The 27,969-nt window shown below is 46.6% G+C and overlaps 2 protein-coding genes across 3 annotated transcripts; one reads left to right on the top strand and one right to left on the bottom strand.

Moving 5' to 3' along the window:
* The first annotated feature begins 2,377 nt into the window (after positions 1-2,377).
* LOC117965587 (E3 ubiquitin-protein ligase TRIM11-like) lies at positions 2,378-6,891 on the top strand. Its single transcript, XM_059006867.1, has 2 exons — positions 2,378-4,114; positions 6,774-6,891. Exon 1 carries the CDS (start codon positions 2,378-2,380, stop codon positions 4,070-4,072), a length of 1,695 nt encoding a protein of 564 aa, XP_058862850.1. The 3' UTR covers positions 4,073-4,114; positions 6,774-6,891.
* A 1,766-nt stretch (positions 6,892-8,657) lies between these two features.
* On the bottom strand, positions 8,658-27,452 carry LOC117409837 (rho GTPase-activating protein SYDE1). 2 transcript variants are annotated; one of them, XM_059007008.1, is made up of 8 exons: positions 27,139-27,452; positions 17,512-18,402; positions 15,970-16,734; positions 15,647-15,870; positions 14,465-14,591; positions 13,551-13,732; positions 11,755-11,989; positions 8,658-11,121 (listed from the first exon to the last, which is right to left on the bottom strand). In XM_059007008.1, the coding sequence occupies exons 1-8, from the start codon at positions 27,221-27,223 to the stop codon at positions 10,685-10,687; spliced, it is 2,946 nt and encodes a 981-aa protein (XP_058862991.1). In that variant the 5' UTR covers positions 27,224-27,452; the 3' UTR covers positions 8,658-10,684. The 2 variants fall into 2 exon arrangements, with proteins under 2 accessions (XP_058862991.1, XP_058862993.1); XM_059007010.1 differs by lacking the exon at positions 27,139-27,452 and adding an exon at positions 25,570-25,729.
* Between the last annotated feature and the right edge of the window lie 517 nt (positions 27,453-27,969).

The following is a 27,969-nucleotide window of genomic DNA, read 5'->3' on the forward strand; positions in this document are numbered from 1 at the left end:
GGGTTCCGTGGAAAACCTCCACCTTCTTGCAGCTGATGCGATGCGTCATACTGGAGTGTACCGCTACAGACAAACGTTGATTGATTGATTGGTTGATTGGTTGGTTGGTGGATGGGTTTATTGATTGATTGGTTGATTTATTGATTGATGGGTTGATTGATTGATTGACTGATTGGTTGATTGATTTATAGGTTTATTGATTGATTGATTGGTGGGTGTGTGGGTTTATTTATTTATTTATTGATTAATTGATTGATTGGTTTGTTGATTGATTGATTGATTGGTGGGTGAGTTTATTGATTGATTGGTTGATTGATTGATTGGTTGATTGATTGATTGGTTGATTGGTTGATTGGTGGGTGGATGGGTGGATTGTGACTGGAAGGAGTTCAGTAGAAAGTGCTACTACTTTTCCAAGGGCGAGAGGTACTGGCAGAAAGCAAAGGAATTCTGTTACAATCAAGACGCTGTGCTTGCAATGGTCAAAACCCAACAAGAGCTGGTAAGAAACTCCCTCAGCCAGCTTCTCTAACAGAAATGGTGCAAATCACTAGCAAAGGATGACTGAAGCCAGGGTCAGGGCAATTCCAATTCCAATTCCAGGGTCAGGGGAATTCCTGTTTTTCATTTGCTGGTAACACTGCTGTGCGCTAGACGGTTGTTGATGCGCACTAATATAAAGACACTAGGCTGATCTAGCCCATGTTATTTATGTCTATGGCAGGCAACTAAAACTGAAACATAACAGCACTTCTTACTGTTTGATTTTACATTGGGGTTGTGATTCTGTTATTCATCATAGTGCCACTAGGTGGCAGTGTAGACTAGCTCAGTGACAGTCTCATCCTCTGCTTGAGAGAGACCCGGGACTGAATGGCAGAGAGAGGGTGCAGCTCTGAAAAATACCTCCCTAAATCTTCCTTGCTTTAAACTCCCATTCATTATATAGAGCAGGTCTAAAACATGCATCTGAAGGAAACACAAGTACTGGAATGGGTTAAATGCCTCAGTTTGCAAGCCTGGCTTTCGGTCAGTGTTGCACTGGCTTGGTCATTGTCTCCACCTGCTTCCCTGTTGGCCCAGGTGACACTGCTGAGGTGAAATGACCCAGGAACTTTCTCTCATCTAAAGTAGTGCAAGATGTTTTAAAATGCAAAATCATGCTTCATCTATACAGCTAATGGAAGTGCAGCACAGGCTTATGGAATGAGCATCTCAGCTACTTTATCTTCATATACAATATCAAAGTTCGGCTTTTGCCTGGGATTGTAAATGCATTTTGAAGAAACAGCTTTTTTTATGAGAAACGCCTGATCTAATCCTTATCGTTTAGTGTTTTTGATTCTTCCATTTTATCAGTAATAACCCTTTGAGGGAGACTCCACACAGAATTGTGAGATTGAAGTTTCCACAGTTGTTATGAGCCTGCTTTTCATTATGACCGCATGGTTCAGGTTATAGGTTCAAGGTTTCAGACAGATCACACTTAATCTCGAACCTGCAGTCGCTGTGTTTCTTTCTCAGACTGTAACCATACTGCATATCACAGCTGCAGCTGGGTGACAGAAAGAGATCAGAGTACAATGTTGACTGTGCGTGCCCTGGCTGTCTACCCTGGCACACTGGAAGCTGGTTCTGCGTGTCGACTCACTCTGCGTCTGTGCAAGTTCCCCCTGTAGCCTGTCTGAGTCCTGGGTGTGGACTGTGTGGTTTTACAGAGAGCTCTGAGCTCCTGTTGCACAAACCAGCCAGCTACAGCATTGCATTGCTGTGCAGCATTGACCAGCGTGTTTTCAGCAGGTTGGTTAATGTATATAGTTTTATATTCACACCTCTGAATTTTCACACTTGGTGGACAGCTGTGGCCAAACCCTTTGCATCACTTACAATTTTAAGATTGAGACATCCTTTAAATTGAAATATAAATAATGTAATCAAAGAAACTACAAAATGATACCGGAAGCCATAATGCTAGTACAGTATTTCATGTTAGATTTCGAAATGTCACATTTTTCCATTTCTGTCAGTTTCTCATTAAGTATATAGAAGCGGTGTGTAATTCAATATGTTAAGGTAACATTATTCAGCAGGTTTAATTCGACTTTATGAAGCAGAATGAGTTCATTCTATAGGGTGATGCTAAACATTTGGCCAGAGCTGTATTTGACCATTCACTGGTCACAGCTGCTTTTTACACAGGGAGTTGATAACTATCAAAAAGTCTTGTTGTATTTTTCAGTATGAGAATGTGTGGGAGAAGAGAGGCCAGCCTCTAAAGGGTGGTGTGTCTTTAAGCTTCGTGTGAAATATTTCGATATATTTTCTGGTTAATACACCAGACTTCTGCTTTTCCTTCCTGTTGAAAAAACTGTGAAAGATGTCGGTTTCTGCAGCTTCTCTCTCAGCTGCAGCTTCTGCTTGTGCTGCTGCTACTGACCTAGAGGCTGAGTTAAACTGCTCCGTCTGCCTGAGTATCTACAGGGACCCCGTGGCTCTGCACTGCGGGCACAACTTCTGCTGGGAGTGCCTGGACAAGGTGTGGGAGAGCCAGGCGACTGGGAAGAGCTACTCCTGTCCAGACTGCCGGGCCGAGTACAACCAGAGACCAGAGCTACAGAGGAACCTGAAACTCTCCAACATCGTGGAGCGCTTTCAAGCCAGCAGAGGCTCTCCGAACCCCCTATGCTGCGATTCTCTACCCAGCACAGGTGGCTCTCAAGAGGGTGGAGAGCCTATGAGGGAGGGTCACCAAGAAGAGAATGGAAGTCTAATGAAAGTTGTGGGGCTTGGCTGCTTGAAACACGGCAGACCGTGGGTTTCCTACTGTCGCCAGGACAGTGTCTGCCTCTGTGAGATGTGTCTGACAAGCCACAAAGGCCACAGGATGCAAGCACTGGACACAGCCGTGGCAGAGAGAAAGACCACCCTGGTGGAGGAGATAGGCCGGCTGGAACGGGCGAGGGAGGTCTTGGAGAGCACAGCTCACTGGCTGCGGAGAGCGAGGGCTGAGCTGAAGGCTGATAGGAGGCGGCTCAGGGAGCAGGTGTCTGGGCTGTTTGCAGAGATCCAGGCCCTGATCCGAGCGGAAGAACTGGGCATCCTGGAGTCCATCGAGGCCGAGGAACGCTTGCAGAACTCCAGTTTGGAGGCTCGTATTGGAGAGACAGAGAGCAAGCAGAAAGCGACAGATAGTCTCCTTCGGGAAGCCCTTGAGTTGAAGCTTGAGGACTCCTGTGAATTTCTGGAGTCAATCCAAAAGACCCTGGACAAGCTATTGAGATCAGATGTTCATGTAAAGCCATGCAAAGTACACAAGAGGCAGCTGGACAGGAAGACAGTCAGTCAGGCGGGGAAGCAGGCAAACGGGTTTGTCAGGGCATTGGGTCAACAGATTCATGGGCAGCTCGCTATGTGCCAGGAAGCTCTGGTCCAGATGGAGCCACCATCTAGACATTCTGCCAAAACGGATTCATCTCCAAGGAACTCTACGGATGAGAAGGATCAGTTTGCCTGCTTGACTCTTGACGCCAACACAGTCCATTGTAATCTTTCCCTATCAGAGGATCTCCGTTGTGCTGAGTGGGCGGAGCAGCGACTTCCATACCCCGCCCACCCTGAACGGTTCAGGCTCCACCCACAAGTGTTGTGTGCCCAGGGGTTCACAACCGGGAGGCACTACTGGGAAGTAGAGGTGGGGGGTTCTAAGAAATGGGAGGTTGGCGCCACATGTAAAGGGCCAGGTCAAGCCTGGGTGGACTCCTGCATCTCTTGGGTGCTTCGCTGGGATGGGCGGCAGCTACAGGCGTTCCAGGGCAGCTCACGTTTCTCCAGCCCCTCGCTGAGAGCTGTGAGGGAGGCACCCAGGAGATTGAGGGTGAAGCTGGACTGCAAAAGAGGGACACTCTCCTTTCACACTGCAGAGGAGGGGAAGGCTCTCGATGCAACAGATAACCGTCTGGCTGCTGCACAGGAATCTGGGACACTGTTGTATACATTTAATATTGAACTGAATGGACCGGTCTACCCTGGGTTTTACCTGGAGCACTCCATGGTGAGACTGCTGCAGACATAGAGGGACGTGGAACTGGCGGAGCTACTTTTAAATGTAAAAGAGGTAAGCCTTTTACATTGAATCCGCAATTACAGGCAAAAAAGTAATGTTCCTCTTGAGAAAGCATTATCATAATAACAAGCTTTGCATCTAGAATATAAATGTGCTACAGTTATAAAGAGCAGGGATACAAAACATACCGCACAGACAATTGCTTTTTGACTTTTTGAAATGGAAATATTGCATCCCATGAGAATGTTTTAAGATATCGAAAGCAAATTCTATCAAATCCATTACATCTATCAATGCTAAAAAAAAGTTTGTGAAACACGTTTTAATAAAACTAAGTAGGTGACGTCTAAATGACTCAACAACAGTTTGTAAAGAAACGTAATAGAAAACTTTTCCTTTGAAAACATGATATCCGATAGAACACCAGGTTGCAGAAGTGATCAGCTCCCATGCCCTGTTCTCAGGATATCTGCTACACTCTTCACTATTTCACCTCAGACTTGTGTTCTGGCTCAAAGCATGTTAGCAGCTAAAAGAAATCCTGTCGATAAGGAAAGCAGCTGGCTGGTTAATGACAGAAAGAAGCTGTTGCAGGAGATGGATACATGTCACTCTCCAGATGACTGGGGCAGCAGTGTGCAGTAGTGGTCAGGGCTCTGGACTCTTGACCGGAGGGTCGTGGGTTCAATCCCCGGTCGGGGACACTGCTGTTGTACCCTTGAGCAAGGTACTTTACCTAGATTGCTCCAGTAAAAACCCAACTGTATAAATAGGTAATTGTATGTAAAAATAATGTGATATCTTGTAACAATTCTAAGATATCCACAGGCTTCATGTTCAGAGAACTTATTTTAAAACCCACCTCTCAGGTCCCCTGCTTCGGACAGTCATTGGGTAACTTCCCCCATAAGTGTGGAGAGATGGGGTTCTACCATCCAGCAATCCTAACTGGGGCTGACAGACACACACACACACACACACACACACACACACACACACACACACACACAGAGACTCTGATCTCATGCTGCTGCTGATGGAAATGAACGAGTCTGATTTCAAAGCGCTTTCAAGACGATCCCAGAGGCAGATGGAGGCGTGGCTTTTGTTTCCAGACAAAGAACAGTGTTGCGAAACCTTGTTATTTACAAAGACAGCGATATCTAGCCAGTACAGTGAGGGCACTAGGACCCAACGGTGAACCAGGCGGCAAACTTCCACACAGCAATCTGCACACGAGGAGGTAAAGTATTATTACAGGAATGGAGGTTTGGGTGAAATGTTTTAAAAAGTTGGTCAAAATTTAAATTAGTGTGTGTGTGTGTGTGTGTGTGTGTATATATATATATATATATATATATATATATATATATATATATATATATATATATATATATATATATATATATAACAATTGACAAATCAAAAGTGAAACCAAAAAGTTATCATTGGATGTTTGAAACAATTACGAACAAGTTCTGCAACTTAATGAACGTGAAATTATAGAACAGGTGCAGAAATATTATTAATTATTATTATTATTATTATTATTATTATTATTATTATTATTATTATTATTATTACTGTTGTTGTTGTTAATTTTTTCATTTTCAAATCGAAAGCTAAACTAAAACGTTCTGGCTGCAAGCGCGGCCATCTTATTACCAGGTTAAATTGCACTGTGAATGTCAAACGTTTTAATAACTACAGTGGAACTCAGCTAACTGGCATAATTGTTTGATAAAGAGAATTCCAGGCGTAGACATTTTCGAAAGCTGTCAGTTTGTAGCGTCATTGTCAGAAACGCCTTAATCATGACGTAATTTAAGGCTTTATTTTAAACGGGTCCTTTATTTCTGGTGATATGCACGCTAGATACGTTTTGTATCTATGGAAACGCATAGCACAGTGTAATAAAGCACAGGTAAGCATTGTAAAGCAGAGTGGTATAGTAAAGCATATTTAAAAAAACACGGGTCAAGCCAATGTAAACTCTGCTAAATGCGTAGTCTATAACCAAGGGTGAAAACCCGTGGTAAAGGCAGAATTACCATGCGCATTTACTGTGATAAACTGTCATCAGGGCATTGTAAGAGGATAGTATCGTGATTATGGGCTCTAATCATAAATCTGTGTAAAAAAAAAAATAAGAATTTAGAGTTTGTTTCATGAATAAAATAATTTAAAAATGGTAATATGGAAGCTATTGGTTTCGTGAGATTACAGACCAATGAAAATATCTACAAGGAGTGTGAACCATTGCATGGTGTGTTACAGTTTGAACTACTGCTGTGGCCAACAGGGTTGCATCCCCCTATAGAATGAACTCATTTTGCTTCATTGTCGATTGAAACCTGCTGAACAGTGTTACGCTGAACAATGTTACGTTAACATATTGAATTATAATGGCAGCAGCGTGGAGTAGTGGTTAGGACTCTTGACCGGAGGGTCGTGGGTTCAATCCCAGGTGGGGGGACACTGCTGCTGTACCCTTGAGCAAGGTACTTTACCTAGATTGCTCCAGTAAAAACCCAACTGTATAAATGGGTAATTGTGTGTAAAAATAATGTGATATCTTGTAAGTCGCCCTGGATAAGGGCGTCTGCTAAGAAATAAATTATAATAATACACAGCGCTTTGCAGTGTTCCCATTGTATAGAAATGGGCTTGTGTGTTAATGACAAAGATGTCTTTTTTTCTTCATTCTTAGCTACCTAAAATGGCTGAAGCACTTTCAAAAACCTCTGCTGCTGCTGCTGCTGCTGCTGTCGCCTCGGAGATGGAGGCTGAGTTAAACTGCTCCGTCTGCCTGAGTATCTACAGGGACCCAGTGGCTCTGCACTGCGGGCACAACTTCTGCTGGGAGTGCCTGGACAAGGTGTGGGAGAGCCAGGCGACTGGGAAGAGCTACTCCTGTCCAGACTGCCGGGCCGAGTACAACCAGAGACCGGAGCTACAGAGGAACCTGAAACTCTCCAACATCGTGGAGCGCTTTCAGGCCAGCAGGCAGAGTGTAGTGGCTGGTGATGTTGTGTGTGATTTGTGTCTCGACAGCCCTTTGCCAGCAGTTAAAACCTGCCAGAACTGCGAGGCGTCTCTGTGTGAGCGACACCTCAAGAAGCACGCTGAGAAGCCAGCGCAGAGAGATCACATCTTGGTGGAGCCGACAGTGTCGCTGGAGAGCAGGAAATGCCAGGAGCACGGCAAGATGATTGAGTATTACTGTAGCGAGGACGAGTCGTGCGTCTGTGTGACTTGCTACGTGGCTGGATCACACAGAAACCACAACATCCGTCCTCTGAAGGAGGTCCATGAAGAGAAGAGGAGCATTCTGGGTAAAGAGATTGAGCGGCTGCAACTGGAGAAGAAAAAACTGGAGGATGCCATAAAGACGAAAGAGCAAGACAAGGTGGATTTGAAGAAGAACAGGGATGACCTGAGGAAAGATTTCTCTAGTCTATTCCAAGAGATCCAGTCCAAACTCCAGACTCAGGAAGAGAAGATTCTGAAGCATATCCAGCTGGAAGAAGTCGAGGAACTTTCTGGAATTTGTCAACAACTTCAAGAGCTGGAAGTGAAGAAAGAGTTGATAAGGATGCTGGTCAAAGAGGCTGAAGAGGCGAAACTCCAGAAGGACCCCCTTGAGTTTCTGCAGGTCTTTCAATCTGTCCATGAAAGAGCCAAGCAAAACAACACAGAGGTACCCATGCATGCGGTACAGGAGAAGACGCTCCCCAAGTCCTCTTATGGTACAGCTCTAGCAAAAATGAAGACAACTATTGAACAAGTGAATGAGGAGCTAATAGAAAATGCAGTGGACAATTCTGTCATGTTCAACTTCAAAGAGTGTGACTTTGACTTGCCATCTGTAGGTGAGCATGACAGCTTCAGACCTTTTATAAGTTTTGTTCATGGAAGACAACCACAATTTAAAAAGAAAATAGTGGACATAATGCCAGAGGTTCACGCTGCAGTTCCTAAGAGCAATGAAGGAGAGCACCCAGTACCAAAATTCAAAATGCCAGAGGTTCACGCTGCTGTTCCTAAGAGTATTGAATTCAGAATACCCCGTCGAAAATTAAAAAAACCTATATTAAAAATACCAAGACATTTACAGAACTTGGACTAGGAGGGAGGCATTTATAGGGAGGACCAGGAGGTCCCGGGTTCAAATCCCACCTCAGCCACGGACTCTGTGTGACCCTGAGGAAGTCACTTCACCTCCTTGTGCTCCGTCTTTCGGGTGAGACGTAGTTGTAAGTGACTCTGCAGCTGATGCATAGTTCACACACCCTAGTCTCTGTAAGTCGCCTTGGATAAAGGCATCTGCTAAATAATAATAATAATAATAATAATAATAATAATAATAATAATAATAATAATAATAATATTAAATGCAATGCATTTTTTGAAAACAGGATTAAAAGCAACCAAACCTGTTCCCCATTGTGAAAATAATCACTCCCTGTAAATAAACCTGCACCAGCCTGCTTACAAACTGGACTGACTTGTTGCCACGTTTCATTGGCTGAGAGTGGCTTCATGATTTACAACAATGATAATAATAACCAATAATAATAATCAACAGTAATAATAATATCAATGTGATTTAATCATTTTTTGTTGATAATACTGTATGGCATGTTATGATATCCATGTACAAAAATACAAACGATAAGTGCAATATAACAAAAATAATGTTTGAACAAATCCATAATACTGAATGCTTGGAAAACAACAGAAGAACTGCGTCTCTTCTCTGAATGAAACGCCTCGCTAACACAGCACTAACATCCATGCCCTTATATTGGAGGTGCAATTAAAGAGGATTCCAAGGGATTTTAATGCAACGGTAAAGGACAAGGGTGGAGGATGGGAATGCTGTCCTCAACGGACACTCCCCCACGGGGTAGACGTGCACAAATGAGCTCACCTGTGCAATATCAAGGGTTTCAAGTCTTACATTAGCACCAGCAATACTATCACCAGTCACTCTTTAAAGAGGATGCTCACCAAGGTGTTCAAATCCATCGCTCCCCTCTCAAGAGCACCAAACTGGGGAGTGAACTGGGGTGAAACACATGCTGTACCCCACCCGCAGTCATTCACATGTGTCCCATTACTTGTTGGGGTGTATTTGAGAAGTAGCCTCCCTTCTACGATCCCCGGAGCATTATCTGGCTTGTCGGATCAAAGCTTATATGTAGGATTGTTTGCCAGTTAAATATAACAAACTAGGAAACGTAAGTAATAGTCCATGTAAAAAAATGAACAAAATACGACAACAAAACAATTCCAAATATGTACCGTGCACCGAAACTTAAGCAGCTAAAAAAAAAAGTGCGTAGGTATTTGATCATTTTGTGCAGGAGTAAATGTGAACACGTTTTTATCACAAAGGTGGTGTACAACAAATTCTCAAAATGCAAAAAGTCAGCTGGTACACTCACGAAGGTGCCTGTCCACTTCAGGATCGATTTGATCAGCCTAGACCGATAAGCCACGGCTGGGGGCTTCAGAGCATTTCACAGCACCGCAGAACCCACCTGCGGTCCAGGGTGACTCCAGTGCTGTCAAATGCTCTAAAATCCACCTTGATATATCAGGTTACAGACTCATCAAATCAACCCCTACCTTCTTATAAGCAGGGCTGGGGGGCAATAACGTTTTTTTTATTCCAGTTCCATTTCCAGTTCCTTTTTAAAATCACTTCCCAGTTCCCATCATAACTGATCATTCAGCTGCTTTCATTTGAAGTCAGTTTAATTGACGCAGTAGCAGCGACTTCAGTTTTTGTAATTTGCTGCCCCTGCGAGAAGCTCATTTTAACAGAATACTGCCAATTGCAATTCTGATCACCGATGTGCTGGAATTGATTAAAAGGGAATGGAATGGGAACTGGTCCTTTAAGGACTAGATCAAAAACGTTCTTTAAAGTTTTGAATCATCCAATCTTTTCTGAAGCTTTAAGAAACAGCCTCTGATTTCTGAACCGGACCACACGTTCGTGGATCGAGAACTGAACTTTGATCCGGACAGGGCGTGATTCTCCGACAGGATCTCGTCAATCTTTTATCAAAGGAAACCACAGAGACACGTCCTACTTCTGAGAATAGGGTCCTGATTCACAAAGCATGAAATCATATTCAAATACATGACATTTGTTTTGATATAGAACTCCCTTCCCTGTTCTGCACTGACCTAATGTAATATATCAAAATATTTCTCTTTAAATACCCCAGGAGTTAAAGCTTGTAGAATGAAGACAAGAAAAATAGAAACACCTGCCAAAACACTGTCAATAGAATACTGGTCCCGCACTGATTTACTGTGACCCGTCTCTAGTTCTTTCAGGGAAGTTGCCAGACTGAAACTGACTTCTAAACAGGGATAAGAAGCTGTGATATATCACAAAACACAAATCAGGAGATTACTTCAGCAAATGAGTCATGCCAGGGCCAGGCGCTGCACACACAAGTGTGTGCTAAAGATGGCAGGTACCGCATTTCCTTTTTGTGTGTGTGTGTGTGTCCAGATTCTTTATTTTTATTACTAAAATGTCAGTTTGAAGCTGAATGGCTGTTTTGAAGTACGTGGCGGTCTGTGAAAGAGACGTCGCTTTCAGAGGCAGATGTGAATTTGTTTGGCGAGTTCTCGTTCCAGATCGGAAATCAAGGTGTCGAAATCCTTCAGGCTGAGTCTGGTGGTGAAAGGGGCGTCCAGATCGATGGTTTTGGGGTCCAGGCTGAAGTCCCGGGGGAACAGATTCCCTTGCGGGCCCCACAGCCCCCTCTCCCCTTCCTCTTCCTCGCTGTCAGTGGCTGCCACTTCATCATAGTCTGCCTCCGGGGCTGGGAGGAAGTCCCGCCCACACACGCTCCAGTCGCCCGCGTAGCGATTACAGGGCGGGCTCTCCAGTCTGCCACGCCCCCTGCGCGACACCACCGAGTCCTTGGGTAGGTCCAGATGGAGAAGGGGGCGTGGCCGAGGCTGCAAGGAACTCTGGGACACAGGCTGGTCCAAGACTGGGGAGTCCCGAACTGGATCTTTGCTTGGGACTGTTGGTAGAGAGACAGAGGGAAGAGGACGTGTGAGGAAATGCTAGCAAAGTTTCATCATTAGAATACATTCAGAAATGAGCAACGATCCCACAGCGTGAGGTGTGTGTGTGTGTGAGGTGTGTGAAGGTGGAGCAGAGGCCAGAGGAACAAGACCTGTCACGAGAGGTCCCAGCTCTCACTCTCACACACACACCTCACACACACACACACACACACCTCACACACACACACACACACACACCTCACACACACACACTGACACACACTCGCACACACTGACACACACAAACTCGTTTTATCACTTTCTTTTATACATAAAAATCACCCCCCCTCCCCTTTATACTTCATCTTCCAGCTCCTCTCTAAACAAAGAGCCGGCTTCTTCAGCAAGGGTTCCCTCTAGTGGTCACAGCTAACACAGCACCTATTTCCAACACTACAGCCCTGGCCAAAAAGGGTTGCATCACTCCCCAGAAAGAACAACATCGTGCTTCATAAAGTCCAATGAAACCCGCTGAATAACGTCAGGTTAACATACTGAACTGCACGCCGCTCTGTAGTTTTCCGTGTACTTAACGAAAAACTGACAAAGACCTGACATTTTCCAAATCCAGACCCACGGCCTCTTACGTGGCCACAGCTGCAGCAGGTAGTGCAGCGCCTCGATGTGCCTCTTGAAGTCCACGGCGCTGGCGATCTCTTCAGAGTGAGCGAAGCTGCGCCCTGCCCCCTGCCTCGAGGGGTCCGGACTCGGGGTGAGCAGCACCGGCCCGAAACACACCGCCAGGTTCTGTGACGTCATCCGGTTGGAGCCGCTGAAGGAGGCGACCCGGCTCAGGTGGTTCAGCAGTACCGTCAGAGTGGCCTTTTTACAGGAGAGAGGAGGGCCGGTATTGTAATTGGGGTTCACCCGGGTTCAAATGGGGTCACCCCATTCACGTCTCTACAAGTAGGGCTTCCATCTGCCTTCATGCACACACCCTGGCATCTAACTAGCTCTAACTAGCTGGCTGTGTGTGACTTCTCTTACAGTATGATCTTATGCAGCTATAAAGCTTGCTCTTCAGATAGGCTCCAGTAATAATGGGGTCGTTTAAAACACCCAGCTGGCACACATAAACAGCAGATTAAACAAACATGATAATATGTCCCAAAAAGGAAACCATTTCAGGGAATTGTAACATTTTGTACTCTGGAGGGCAGCCAAGTACAGGCTTGAAATAGAGTCTGAGAGAGAGAGAGAGAGAGAGAGGGAGAGAGAGAGAGACAGCGAGAGAGAGGGAGTGAGAGACAGCGAGAGAGAGAGAGGGAGAGAGAGAGTCAGAGAGAGGGAGTGAAGGAGAGACAGCGAGAGAGGGAGAGAGAGACAGCGAGAGGGAGAGACAGCGAGAGAGGGAGAGAGAAAGAGAGAGGGAGTGAAGGAGAGACAGCAAGAGAGGGAGAGAGACAGCGAGAGAGGGAGAGAGAGTCAGAGAGAGAGGGAGTAAAGGAGAGACAGCGAGAGAGGGAGAGAGAGAGAGAGAGACAGCGGGAGAGGGAGTGAAGGAGAGACAGCAAGAGAGGGAGAGAGAGACAGCGAGAGGGAGAGAGACAGCGAGAGAGGGAGAGAGAAAGAGAGAGAGGGAGAGAGAGAGGGAGTGAAGGAGAGACAGCGAGAGGGAGAGAGACAGCGAGAGAGGGAGAGAGAGAGTCAGAGAGAGGGGAGTGAAGGAGAGACAGCGAGAGAGGGAGAGAGAGACAGCGAGAGAGGGAGAGAGAGAGAGAGTCAGAGAGAGGGAGTGAAGGAGAGACAGCAAGAGAGGGAGAGAGACAGCAAGAGAGGGAGAGAAAGAGAGAGAGAGAGGGGGGAGAGAGAGACAGCGAGAGGGAGAGAGTCAGAGAGGGAGCGAAGGAGAGACAGCAAGAGAGGGAGGGAGAGAGAGAGAGCCTTTTCTTCCCCAAATTCTGCGATTTAGTCCCAGAATTCCCCAAAATGTGCAATACCCAGAAGCTGTCAATCCTGCTGGGGGAAGACAAACACACAGCCAGGGGTACTGTTTAATATAGAGGGGAAGGGAGGGAGGTACTGTTTAATATAGAGGGAGGAGGGATACTGTTTAGTATTAAAAAATGTCTTTGTCTGTATATTTGAGTCGGTTATGCCATGTATGTGCTTTGGCAACACAATTATTTTTATTGTCATGCCAATAAAGCCAATTTGAATTTGAATTGAGTCAGAGAGAGAGGGAGAGATACTGAAAATGACGAAAACCTTTTTTCAAGACATTTTAAAATCATTTCCAGTCGACTGTTTAGTAAAATACCTTTTGTTTAAACCTTTACAGCTTGAACTGAACTTGGTTTCCTCTGGGTCTGCACTCATGGATAAATCAATATTGAAGAGGATTTAAGAAACGTTAATCTATGTGCTTCTTCAAAGCTCTGACCTTTTCCACTTCAGGGAGGCAGTTCAGCAGACTGACTGTCTGTGCGGAGCGCTGCGGTTCCAGCTCTGGCCTGTTGGGGGCGCTCTTGGGGGGTCTCTTTGACATGGCGTCCAGGACCACCTCATACAGAGTGTTGGTGATGAGAGGGGAGGGCAGCTCCCGGAGGTAGTCTTTCAGAATACCTGCAGGGGGAGCCAGAGAGTGAGGGGAAGGAGAGGACAAGGGGAGAGAGAGTGGTCTGCCAGTCAGGACTCGACATGCTGTCTCTCCAAGGTGAGGAATTCCACACCTGTCTACAGCAAACTGCAAACACACTCCCAATGCAAACACACACTCCACACGCCTCTACAAGATCACTGAGCTGAAGAAAGTACATACAAAGTACACACAAAATAATTTCACTAAATTCCAACTAATGTTAATTAGCAAAGCGGTCTTAACAAATTCTTCTTGATTAGATTCACTTGTAGAAACACATTCAGTCATAACGTCCTGGGGACTGTGGTATTTCTGATTCATGTATTTCTAACACTGAAATAAGCATTTTAAAACCTGATATCTGGTTCTACATTCATTTAAAGAAAGTGCTCAGTTTCTGTGCCTTATTCTCCAGACATCCGTTACACTTCCTAGGTCACGTCTCAGCAGCGTATTTGGGGTCAAAGCATGTTACCAGCTGAAAGCATGCTAGTAAAAAGGGGGAAGCAGCCAACTGGTTTGAAGAGATAGCAAATCAGAGGCTTGCAAACAGAGATGCCTTTAACCTTGTGTAGTGCCAGATACAAGGGCTACTACAGCATGTGTTTCTTGCAATAAAATGCATTTGATGCTTCTATATAAGGAAGCACAGGTTTGGAAAGCAGTCAGTTAGCTACAGTCACGCTGGTGTCTCAGCTCGCAGGACTGTGACTCACCCGTCACGACGTTGATGTCTGGGTAGAGCTCCTCAGAAAGGTTCACGGCTGTGCTGTCTTTCTCAAACGCATCTCGCAGCTCCTTCTTCACAGCCGCGGAGCCGCACAGTCGATAGAGACCCACCACCTGCAAGAAACGCATCAGCAACACACGCAGCGGGCACCAGAGGAATGAGCATCAGAAAAGGCCATCGAGGCTGGTCCCTTGTTGGCACACCATTCTCCCCTCCTGGATCTAGTTTAGAAGCACAGAATCGAGTCTCTTTTTAAATGTTCCCAGTGTTTTAGATACTTCACTTTTTTTCTAGGCTGAAGAGATTTCATTATTTTAACCTGTCCTCATAGTTCTTGCCATTAAGCCCTGAGATCAGCCTAGTTGCCCTTCTCTGTACCATGGCAGAGATACACATGCCTCACTGTGACTGGGAGCAACTAAACCACAGCTATCAGGGCAACTAGGCTGTACTTCAAATTCAGCACAGAGAGAAGAACAAGAGAATCTAAATGGAAAAGACAGTTTAGAAGAGAAGGGAGGAAGCCCTTCTTTACACAGAGAGTTAGAAATGCATGGAATAGCCGACCATGTGAAGCAGTAGGGTCTAAAACACTGGCAACATTTAAAAAGAGATTCTGTGCTTTTAAATGAGTTCCTCCCAGTAGAGGAGAATGGTGCCAAGAAGGGATGAGTCTTGAGGGACCGCATGGCCTTTTCTCGTTCCCAAACTTTTCTTATGTTCTTGTGTTCCAACGTGAGACACAGAGCCCTCTCTATACCTCCAGACTGTGCGAATCCTGACACTGTGTGAAAGAATGTCTCATCCTGCTTTATTGTAAAGGGAACCTGCTAACACCTGTTCACAACTATCTTACTAAAATGTTAATTCTAACACTTCCATTCACTGTTTGACATTTTTTACATGTGACAACTTAACGTTTTAAAGCTGAGGGAACACAAAACCACTTTGTGGTTTGGAACTTGGTTTCAGGAGAGTAGGTTTCAGGCCGCTGCGCGGCACACCAGGGGAGACTTGGGGTTTGATACAGCAACCTCAAACTAGGTCTCCCGGAACCAGATTTCAAACCACTGTTGAAAAAGTGGCTTTGTGTTTCCTCAAACTTAAGTAAACAAAAAAAAAACACACTTGTGTCCCCAGCTCAAGACTGGATGATCTCTCTGCCCACCTTGAGTCCTCTTTTCTCAATCTCGGAGACGCTCTTCTGTATCAGCAGCGGCACTTTGACTGCAGAGGCTTCCTTGTCCACCAGGTGGCGCAGCTCTACCCCGAAGACCCTGGGCTCCCTGTCGCTGGGCCTGGGGGGGGCGTCCCACTGCTCCACCAGGGTCATCTTCACGAAGAGCAGCCCCCGTGGCTCCAGTTTCACTGCCAGCTGCTGAGCGCGGGACCCTGCAAGCAGAGCGGTAAGCATGTTAGCAACACTCCCTCCCAAAACCCTACCTGAGGCACCTCTCGGGGAAATCAAGACTGTTCTTCTGTCTCGCTCACCCCTGAAGAGCGGTGGGATGGCGACTGCCCCCAGACAGCAGACCCTGTTCCTATTGGCGCCAGAGTCCCACGATGACACCACCAGCTTGAGAAGCTGAGCGCTCTCCAGCTCCAGGTTGAAGGTGTGGTTGAGGCTGAGGAAGCTGGCCCTGCAGGTGAGGAGGGCGGTGCGGGCCCTGGTCACCCCGTCCACCTGGATAGCACAGAACACCTCCTTGGAGTCGACGCGGGGAGACTTCACCTCCTCCAGCCCGGAGAGGTGGACACTCAGCAGGCCCGACAACCTCTGAGCGCACCGGGGCTGGTCTGCCAGACTGTACGGGCGGAAGGCAGCAGGATCCGGCCTTTGCTCTTGCTGCGGTTCTCCTGCGCTGTCGTGCTTGGGCAGCAGTTCCGGGGAGTCGCCGTCACTCAGGTAGCCTCCTTTACTGGCGGATTTGCCTCGCTTGGAGGAGATCCTGCGTCTGCGAGGCCCGTCCCCAGCGGAGACGCTGGTATCCAGGTGGTACCTGCTGATGACGTTTCCCGATTCCTTGCGTGCGTTTTGGGGAGAGGTGCCGTCGCCGGTCCCCTGCCTGGTCCGGGAGGAACGAAGGCTCAGTTTGCGCCGCAGCTCGGGGAGTTTGCGCATCCTCATGGAGAGGCTGCGGACAGTGCCGGGGGATCTGATGCGCTCCATCACCCCGGGCTTCTTCTGAGCGGCCGGGCTGTCCGAGGGAGGAGGTCCCCCTGGAGACACTACAGGGGCTGGGGCTGGGAGAATATCTGAGAGGCAAGGAGAAACAGGGAAGTGTTGAAACGTATCGGAAATCCCGGTGTCACAGAATATATGTTCCCCCCTGAATATTAATTCCCTCTAGGAATATTTGTACACCCTAGGAACTAATATTCGGGAATATTGGTTGCCCTTCAGAATATTTGTACCCCCTTCTTTTTTTGTAACACAGTCATCTTTCTTTGCATACAAGTCTATGTCCATGCATTTCCAACTAAAACCTTCATTTTAACCCCACTTACCCGAGCCCTGACCCTAACCTTGCACCACCCAGTCCCCTCTGACAGGTCCAGTCTCACTTACAATAATACACGATAACAGCCTGCAAACATCGCTCCCGTTTACTAGCATCACACACGCGGAATCTACATACAAACAGGAGAAATAACAAACATGCATGCAGGGGGGGAACAAATGTTCCGCTGGGGGGAACAAATATTCAGGGGAAGCAATATATATAGCGCAAGCATTTCTATATAAATGAGATCGACACTTGAAAGTAGAATCGCAATCAGTGAGCATGTAATAATAAACAACAAATCAACACACTTTATGATTTACAAGCAAGAAGCAAAAAACCAGATGTGCAGACTCTTTAGAAAAGCCGTAAACTGGGAACATGCACACGCCTATTATTACACATGGTAATATAATCAAGGCAAAACCAATACAGACAGAAGAGCTTGGGTCTGATTGCAATCAGAATAGAAGGTTTCGCGTCGTCCGGTGTGGCAGACAGAGCTGCTTGGTAACCCTGTTGTTTGTACCTGCGCTCTCATTCCTGGCTCCAGCACTGTCCTGAGCCTGGGAATCCATTCTGGTGGCTGCGAGCTGATTGGTCGCCCGGGGGCTGTGAATATCCGAGCAGCTGGAAGGCGGTTGGGCGTCCACACCGAGCGTGTCACATCCTGGTGCTCTGGTAGGCCGGGCAGCACTGCCAGCCCGTTGCACGCGCCTGCTGTCAGTCACACCTCTCTGGCACTCAGGAGAGCCCCGCCCCTCACGCCGTTTCCACGGGTTACAGAAACGACGGGGGTCTTCCTCTTCGGGGATGGGGTTGTACCAAATGTCCCCCTTGCTTTCCTCGTCCCTCCTCGGCCTCCTCTCGGTTATGCAGTTCAACGGGGGCCTGAGGCATTCCTCAGAAGCCTGGGGTTTTCCTGAGGAGAGAACCCAGGCTCGGCTGCTCCTGTCCAGGCTCTGGAGATACGCTCCTTGCCCGGTGATTTTAATGGAACTGGATGATGTAGAAAGCTCAGAGTAGCTCAGGACGGGTGTCTGGAGCTCAGGGACACCTTGTTCTGTCAGACCTTTGCTTGAAGGAAGACGTGGAGCATGTAGAGTAATTTCCTGGCTGTCCAAAACACGGATGCTTTGGGTTGTAGGAGCAACGGTACAGCATGACGAGACGGATTTCAGGCCCTTCTCATAAGCCGGGGCCTTTCCTGCAGTGCTATCCCACTCCTGGCTCCTCAGTCCTGGGGCTCGAGGGCAGGCACTGCTGGGAAGGCAGCTTTGCTCCCTACAGGCGGGGGAAAGCTTGGCCCAGTTTTGTTTCTTGGCAACGGTGATGAATGTTCCTCGTTTGCTTGTTTCGTCGGCTGGGCAGCAGGATTGAGTGTGGCTCGTCTCGCCGCAGGCAGCTTTTGCAGTTGCGTCTGTAAACAAAACCAATACAATATATTATTTAGTGCGCCGTTTACCAAACTGCCATTTTCACTTTTCCAAGCATTTTAAAAATTGTGTTGAAAAATGAGAAATAAGATGTAGCCTAGTCTAATCGCAAACACAGTCACGACTGACAACCTCAAACACTCTGGAAAACGTTTAGTTGAACAACTTCGTTTTTTCACGGAACGATTCCTTTGTTCTGTCGTTTCTGGTCAGCCATCGCTTTCAGAACTTCAAAGCACAGTAAATATGTTTCTTTTTAACTGTTAGAAGTTCAGACAGCTACAGTACTTCTGCCAAACACAGGATAATATCTGCCACAGCAATCTGGCAGCGTCTTTAATTACTCTGCATGGCAAACAGCATCTGGGTTGATGTGACCTAAATGATTCAAATTACATTTCAAATCAACAAAAGAAAACGAGAGCAACAGCACGGGTTCATTTAAAATGATTTAACTTGCAGCTTGAATTAAGAAGCCATCCATGAATGGACTGCATGTACAATCATATGCTGAGAATGACAAACTGCAGGTTTTTTTGTTTTTTCTCACAGTGATCTCACGTTTTATTTTGACTGTCACGACGCTGTGGGTTTTAATGTCACTTGGGTGGTCTGTATACAGCACTGCTTGCATTAAAACTGCCAGCCGACTGAAGCAGCTCAAGACCCTGTACTTACAGCATTTTATTTGTACTTTTAAAAGCCAGGGGTCTACAGGATGAGAATTTAGCCAGAATCTTACTTATGCAGTACGTTATGCGTGGCCAGACAGGGGGAAAAAGAAACAGGATCTATTTACAGAAATAAAAGCTTTTCTCGTTTAAAAACTGCTTGGCCATCGCATGGTTAAAGAGGGCGCTCACATTAACAACATGGATCAGAAGCAGAACAAAGTAACCTAGTTTAGCTGCAGAAGTGGGCCTACATGGGACTGGAGACTGGAACAATGGCAAAGCGACATTCGCACAGAGAGCCAGGCGTATCCTGTAATCTCCAGAGTCTGCTCCTCTCAGTAACTGCACTAATAAATACAGATGTTACAGGAATGCAAAGGCAGACAGCATCGTCTTTTAACTTTGACTCTATTAAAGTAGTGCAGGCAGATTGTAAAATTAGGCGGGTATTTTGGGACTAAGCGTGCAGTGAGTTAATGGGAATTTTCCAGCTTGAGGGAGACAAGCGAGTCATTGAGGGACTTGATTCAGAGCTGTTCCTCTGCAGTGTGAGAGGAGGCGTGCCCCCCCCTCTCCCCCCAGGGGCTCCTCCATGCTTAGACAGGAAGTCAGCTGCATTCCGACTTCACAGATTTCAATGTTCCACTTCCTGCCCCTGGCGAGCAGCCCGGGGGATTCACTTCACAGGGATACAAAGAGGGTCTGTGTGGGGAAGTGTTCACAACGGGAAGGGGGCGCACACACACACACTGAGACACACACACTGAGACACACACACACTGAGACACGCACACACTGAGACACAAACACTGAGACACACACACACACACACAGAGAGACACGCACACACACACACACACAGAGACACGCACACTGAGACACACACACTGAGACACACACACACTGAGACACACACACACACACACACACTGAGACACGCACACTGAGACACACACACACACACTGAGACACGCACACTGAGACACACACAGACACACTGAGACACGCAGAGATACACACACTGAGACACACACACACACAGAGACACTGAGACACGCACACTGAGACACGCACACAGACACACACACTGAGACACGCACACTGAGACACACACACACACACTGAGACACACACACTGACACACACACACACTGCGACACGCACACTGAGACACACACACTGAGACACGCACACACACTGAGACACGCACACTGAGACACACACACACTGAGACACACACACACTGAGACACGCACTGAGACACACACACACTGAGACACACACACACACTGAGACACGCACACTGAGACACGCACACACTGAGGCACACACACACACACACACACTGAGACACGCACACTGAGACACACAGACACACTGAGACACGCAGAGATACACACACTGAGACACACACACACACACAGAGACACTGAGACACGCACACTGAGACACACTCCCACTGAGACACACACACCGAGACACACTGAGACACAGACACACACACTGAGACACACTCACCGAGACACACACACAAACACACACTCACTGAGACACACTCACCGAGACACACACAGCGATAAACACACTCCCTGAGACAGACACCAAGACACCAAAACACAGATCAACACGCACACACTGAGACGCACAGACACAGAGCGACACATAAAAACGCTGAGACCCACCAACCCAAAACGACTCACAAACCAAGAGCCGGACGCACTCAGACAGCATTACACACTGCAATCTCCACGTTTAGTGACATTTGTCAAAGTGTGCACTGACACTAGCTGCTGTAAACAGAGGGTACCGTTCACACACGCACAACACCTAGTGATTGTGCCAAATTCACAAAGAAGAGGAGGCACAACCTGGACACTAACTAACGCAAAGCAAATCCAACCACCACAGACAAACGTGTGTAATTCAGTATGTTAAGGTCACATTACTCAGCAGGTTTCACTGGACTTCATGAAGCACAAGGAGTTCATTCTGCAGGGGGCTGCAAAGCGTTTGATCCCAGCTGTGCAGGACCTGACTGCCTGCTGCTGCAGAAGATTCTCAAGAGAGAACCAGACTGTGAACCGAAACAAAGCTTCTGCAGGGAGCAATGGAAAAGGAATGGCATCTGTGATTGAACGGTTTTAAAAAATTGTAAAGCAGTTCATTTTTATTGGACAGAACAACTGCAGAATACTGTTATGGGTCGGTCCGGAACATGCCAGGTGAATTGGGTCTCAAGTCAAGGATAATCTCATAGTAAAAGCACAGCAATGTGTCACAATTGTAAAGCAAATTTTAAAAGGCTTGCAAACCCTGGTAAAGCATGGTGAATGCATACTATAGCAATGCCTGCTTTTCAGGGATAGCTCATCCATGGAGTCTGAGACTTGCATGCAATCTAGCATTGTGTTTTAAACTGTTACTGTGGAGTGTTTCCTGGCAATGGTGCTCCAGTGTGTGGATTACACTACTGTCCACTAGGGGCAGCGTGGAGACCTCCAAACTCATTTCAGACCAGAGAAGCTGGATTTGAACCCAATTTATTCTCTGAAGGATATAATTTCTAAAACATCATCAAAAATAGCAGGGGATGCAAGGAATCTAGGAGAAAACTAGAATCCATGATAAGTAATTTTATTACCAAAAAAAAAAAAAACATTAGATGTTCTTTTCTTTCCAGCATTGTCTGTATTAATTTAACCCCTGCATGTCTGTAAATACAAAATTACAGCTGCTATTAAAAAGAGTTAACTGTGACCTATGACCATCCACACTCTATGTGGGCTGTAGAAAGTCCTTACCAAGTTCCATCACACTTGGAGAAGCACTAGCTGCCCCACCTAGCCCCCTTACTAAAACAGAGTGTTCAATCTCTCCCTCTCTCTCACGCACATCATCGGATAACAAGGCTCTGTACAGAGATCTGGGAGGGTTACCAGGGCTAAACTGAGGCCCCTTGTTCTGGTATGTTTATGATACAAGAACAAAGATAACGCAATACAATTTCAGTTACTTTGCTTTAACTATAAACAACTAATTGCCCATTTCTCTCTCTCTCCCTCTCTCCCTCTCTCTCTCCTCTCTCTCTCCCCCTCTCTCTCTCTCCCTCTCTCCTCTCTCTCTCCCCCTCTCTCTCTTGATCTCTCTCCTCTCTCACTCTCTCCCCCCTCTCCTCTCTCCTCTCCCTCTCTCCCTCTCTCTCTCTCCCACCTCCCTCTCTATCTCTTGCTCTCTCTCCTCTCTCACTCTCCCTCTCTCTCCTCTCCCTCCCTCTCTCTCTCCTCTCCCTCTGTCTCCCCCTCTCCCCCTCCCCCTCTCCCTCTCCCTCTCCTCTCTCCTCCCACTCTCTCCCTCTCTCTCCTCTCCCCCTCTCCTCTCCCTCTGTCTCTCCCTCTTTCTCTCTCCCCTCCCTCTCTCTCTCACCTCTCTCTCCTCTCCCCCCTCTCCTCTCTCCTCTCCCCCTCTCTCTCTCTCTCCTCTCCCTCTCTCTCTCTCCCTCTCCCTCTCGCGCCCTCTCTCTCCTCTCCCTCTGTCTCTCCCTCTCTCTCTCTCCTCTCCCTCTGTCTCTCCCTCTCCCCCTCGCTCTCCCTCCCTCCCTCTCTCTCTCTCTCTCTCTCTCTCTCTCTCTCTCTCTCTCTCTCTCTCTCTCTCTCCCCCCCCTCTCTCTCTCTCACACACGCACACTCTCTGATAATGAAGTGCATTCACACACTGGGGAATGCTGACAGTACAACAGAGCCTCTCATAGACGCACTGATAACACAAATCGAATCTGTGAAGCAGGGTTTAAAATTAGCTGTGAGGGTATGTCGCTGGCCTCGTGGCCGGGACAGCTCGAGCCTGAGGCGAGGCTGAAAGGTCACCGGAGTCTGACACGAGTCTGCGGTGAGACAGAGCTCGTCAGATCCCATGCGGTCTCGACTGGACACAAGCGGTTCTGACCCAGTAGGGACGTGTACTGTAGATGCCCATTAAAGGTATAGGACGTGGTTTTAGCCAACAGCATTATTCCAGAACCCCAATCTGCTGTTCACTGCTATTGGCTACATGGGGTTGCGAGTGTGCAGTTTCGAAAGAAACACATAGTTAGCATGCATTTCTATTTTAAAACATCACACAATGCTCCCTCTTTATAACACTGCAGTCGGGAGCCACAGCTACAAGGCTGTGCCTTTTGTGTTTCTCCTTATATCAAGACTGTAAGTGCCAGTGTAATGGCATTATGGGGCAGTCAGTTAGTGTTGCGCTGGCTTGGGCATTTCATCTGGAGGGCGAATTGTCCACACCTCTTCATTAACCAATCAGCTGCTTCCCCTGTTGACTGACATGCTTTCAGCCAGTAACATGCTTTAACCGAGAAAACACTGGTATACCCAGGAAGTGTAAGTGTGATAGAAACCGACAGCCTTCTTTAACGCAGTATCAGAGAGCACGGTTTAAAATGAAAGTCAATGTACAACATGTGTTTCTTTCACAACTGCACACACGAGACTTTAGTGCAGAGAGATTTACTGTAACATGGTATAAAATATACTTTTAATTTAAAATGCATTTAAGAAAAAATATTTCTTTCAATTTTGAAAGGAGCACTAATCTACACACTCCTCTCTCAGCTCTGTCATTACCAGCACCTTAATAATAATGAGCGCTAGTCTACACACTCCTCTCTCAGCTCTGTCTTTACCAGCACCTTAATAATAATGAGCACTAGTCTACACACTCCTCTCAGCTCTCCTATATTCATTCTTGTCTTTGTCAATCCTGTGGTTTCCACATCCTCTTTCCTCACACACGTTTCCAGTGTTTACACACACACATGCCTTTCTGTCACTTTCCCTATTTTAGGCATAACCAGGAGGCTGTGCAGAGATCGAGGAGGAGGGGATAAGCCAGTGAGAATCTGCACAATCGCTCTGTGAAGGAATGCATGCAAATCCCAAGACACAAGGGGCTTTTCTTTCACAGCATCTGCAAACAATTGTATTGTTGCAAACAAAGTAAGCCCTGGGTGTGGACTCTGAAATGAGATCTAGCCAATTAGGATCGCTCCACTCCACAGTTTCACATGCCTGGAGAGTCTTCCTTGCCAGGTATTTCCAGCAAGATATTTTCTTTTCCTTCAAACTTATATTTAAAAGCAGTGGTGTGCCCAGTTTCATCACACTTGGATATGCGTGTCTTCCGATTACTAGCTGTCCCACCGAGCCCCTTTACTGAAACAGCAATCTCTCTCTCACGCACATCATCCGATAATGAGGCTCTGTACTGAGATCTGGGAGGGGCACCGTGGCTAAACTGAACCCCCCCTGGGTCAAATGCAGAGGACCACATTCAGTCCACTTGAAGTGTCTAACTAGTGGATTAAGCAGGTTTAGTCCACTTGATTGGGCTAAATGAGCCCACCTGCTAATCCCGATTGCAGCGCTCCAGAAGTGAATCATCACGGATGGGTCCTGTGCTAAATCAGACAAAACAACATCCCGATTGCAGCGCAGCAAATCAGATTCGTGATGATCCTCTTCAAGTGAACTCAGCACTGTGACGGATAAGACGCATTTAGTACGCTTGCTCGTTCGAAGCATTTACTGCTTAGATTTTTTTCATCTGAATGACGAGTTCATCAGAAACATCAGTACATTTAGATATCCGTCAGATGCGAGAGAATAAAGTCTCGCACAAAAATAATACAGTATATTTAAAATAAACTTTTTAATCACCTTTGCTACCGTTTTCAGTTTCAATACAATTTCAGTTACCGTGCTTTAACTATAAACATTATCACGCAATTAAACGTGTCTGTGCCTATGCAGCAGTGTCGGCCGCTTGCAAGTATGATGCGCACGAAAAAGACATGACATTAATTTTTACTTCAATGTTTGCTGTAATAAAAATGCATCTTCCTTTTTGCACAGGGATCCCTTTAGATATTTATCTGACACTGAATTCCACAGATCGGATTAGTAAAGAAGGCTTTATACAGCCATGGCCAACGTGTTGCATCACCTAGAATTTTAGGATTGAGACATAATTAAAAAATATACATATGAACATAATTTAGATCTTGTATTTAACATCACATAGTCAAAGAAACCTCAAAAAAAAGTCTACCGGAGCCTTTAACACTTAGTGTTTCGTGTTAGCTTTCGAAATGTCACATTTTTCAATGTGTCCGTTTTTTTTTTTTTGTGAAGTATATGAAAAACTACAAAAGCGTTATGCAATTATGTCAACGTAACATTATTCAGCAAGTTTCATTCGATTTCATGAAGCAAAATGTGTTCATTTTATGGGTGATGCTAAACTTTTGCCCAGAGCTGTGGGTTAATCCTCATTATCTTCCTAACCTTTTTTCCCGTTTGTTGGGATGAATTAAACCAATTGCCAGGATCATCTGTTTGGTACGATGCAATCGGGATTAAATGAGTACAGATTATTATTTAATTTTTTCCCCGAGGTGCACCCGAGCCTGTTACAAACCCATTGCTGTTGCACGAGTCTTCCTGCTCAGTCCTCAGAATCATCCGTAATTAAAACGCACAGCGCGAGTCGACTGAGTCCAGCGAGGCTCTGCACCGAAATCAAACTGCAAAGAGATTTCGGAACAGACACCCGCCACGAAGGAATCCGCTTTAACGCTGAAATGACTCGACCTTGTTCATGTGCCGGTATACAGGTAGGTGAGATGTGACGTTGCCTGTTACCTGCGTGTCGTTGTGTTTATACTAACATGCGAGCTCTCCTGGTCGGGTTACACAGTTGGAGGTGATTGGGGGGGTCAGCTGTCACCGAGGCGCTGTTTTTAAACACTTGCGTTAAATCCGTTTGAAATGTTCCCGTCGGTCGGTGTTAACCCTTGCCTCTAATAAAGGAAACATCTGCGCGGTGGAAACGCGCAACAACCGCAGCTGCATTCAAATGTTTTTTTGGTCCTTGGAGCTCAAATGGGCCGTGAATGTTTAGGGTTGGTCTGTAAGTGTATGTCTTTGGTGTGAGAGACATGTCCCGGACGACAGGACACCAGAGAGAGAGAGAGAGAGAGAGAGAGAGAGAGAGAGAGAGCGAGCGAGGAAGAGGGACAGTCAGAGAGCGAGAGTCAGAGAGAGAGGGAGTGTGTGTGAAGGAGAGAGAGAGTGAGAGAGAGTGTGTGTGAAGGAGAGAGAGAGAGAGAGAGAGCGAGGAAGAGGGACAGTCAGAGAGCGAGAGAGTCAGAGAGAGAGGGAGTGTGTGTGAAGGAGAGAGAGAGTGTGTGTGAAGGAGAGAGAGAGAGAGCGAGAGAGAGAGAGAGAGAGAGAGAAAGCGTGAAGGAGAGACAGCGAGCGAGAGAGGAAGAGGGACAGTCAGAGAGAGAGAGAGAGAGAGAGAGAGAGAAAGCGTGAAGGAGAGACAGCGAGCGAGAGAGGAAGAGGGACAGTCAGAGAGAGAGACAGAGAGAACACGCTCATGACGGGACACGGTCCCAGCAGTAGAAGCCAGACCGCTCCCTGTCAGATTAGCGGTCCTGGCTCCTGAATGGAAGTTTATGTAATCGGCGTTTCTGAGCAGAGCGCTCTTGGATATAAACTGTAGCCTGGCTTTATTTCCTCAGCTAACGGTTTCAGCTCTGCGGTTTCTCTGCACTGTACTCGGCTTACACACTCCACTCCGTCTCTGTTTCTTTCGACGTTGTGTTTCTTTATTTCGAGTAGCATTCAGATTACAATGCGTGCATTAACTTTGCAGAACTGAACACACAAAATGACAGCAACTAAAAAGACATCGCATCCCAAAAGCACGACAAACTTCCAGGGTTTGGGAGACAAAACTTCAACCCAATAAACTACAAACTACAGTCATTTCTTTAAAAATAAGTACAAAAATAAATGGTATAACTCTTTTCTTGCAGTCCAAATGGCAGACATTTCTGATCGCCATGTCCCGTCTTGAAAATATGAAAACGATGTATTTCTTTCTAAAGTAAACACTTTAAAAACGTCATGCGTCCCAATTGCATTCCATCGCTCTTACCAAATTCCCTGTAGACGCGCAGAGCCCGTATTTTTCTCTTACCTCTGTCTTTGGGGTCTGTTTTCCTCCTCGCTTTCTCTTTGCCCCGCAGTCTGGAGAACGTCTTCCTGAGCAGGGGTTCTGCCATGGCTGTGTCGGGCTCGCTAGCCGCGGTACCCCCTCACTCTCTCACACAGAGAGCCGCTGTAACCCCATGCAGGGACCGAGCGCTGTGAACACAACAGCAGCCCTGGTACTCCTACTCCATCGCTCTCCAACCCTGCTCTCTGCTCTCTGCTAGGAATTTCACAGGAAACAAATTCCAGGGATTCTTTCCCAAACCCGTTTTTTTTTTTAAAGCAGACCAAGCTGAGGAACAAAGGCTTCTGGGATTTGTAGTTCTGTTTATGTTCTACCAGCCGGGGGACTCGATAGTTTCAGGTGTAATGGGACCGTCTCTCCGGATTGATGCTGCACAAAAACATTTAAACTAATACATGTTCCCCAGAAAATGTAAAAACAAAAGGAGGTGTACGTCATGTTTGACAACGTTGTTTTCAAATTTAGCACTGGAACTCGGAATGCAGCCAAAGGTCAGCATTAATGTTGCGCGCAAATTGAGAATGTGACGCATTTTATTATAATTCCGTTAAAAATGCCCCAAACGCGCAACAATATGCAAAGGCTTCTAAATGCATGTTATAGAAATAACTCTGCTCCGTTTTTATTGTTCTGTTTGAAGCAGGACAACACAAATTACATTTCATATCTCAATGTAAATCGTGCTTTACTTTCTAATTGTAGAGGAAAGCTTCACAATACTGGCGGGTTCCTTCATTGCTTGGGTAAACAATTCCAAAGACGCGGAGCCAAGTCACTTGCCAAATGCGGTAC

The sequence above is a fragment of the Acipenser ruthenus genome, chromosome 34 (assembly GCF_902713425.1).
Source record: "Acipenser ruthenus chromosome 34, fAciRut3.2 maternal haplotype, whole genome shotgun sequence".
Lineage (NCBI taxonomy): Eukaryota > Metazoa > Chordata > Actinopteri > Acipenseriformes > Acipenseridae > Acipenser > Acipenser ruthenus.

Bases quoted from the DNA above. Each gene is read 5' to 3' on its own strand.
- LOC117965587 (XM_059006867.1), top strand. From the start codon at position 2,378: ATGTCGGTTTCTGCAGCTTCTCTCTCAGCTGCAGCTTCTGCTTGTGCT.
- LOC117409837 (XM_059007008.1), bottom strand. From the start codon at position 27,223: ATGGCAGAACCCCTGCTCAGGAAGACGTTCTCCAGACTGCGGGGCAAA. The intron at 16,735-17,511 runs GTACAAACAACA...CTTGCCTCTCAG, and splicing joins AGCCAGGAATGAGAGCGCAG to ATATTCTCCCAGCCCCAGCC. The intron at 14,592-15,646 runs GTGGGCAGAGAG...CGTTTCTTGCAG, and splicing joins TTGAGAAAAGAGGACTCAAG to GTGGTGGGTCTCTATCGACT.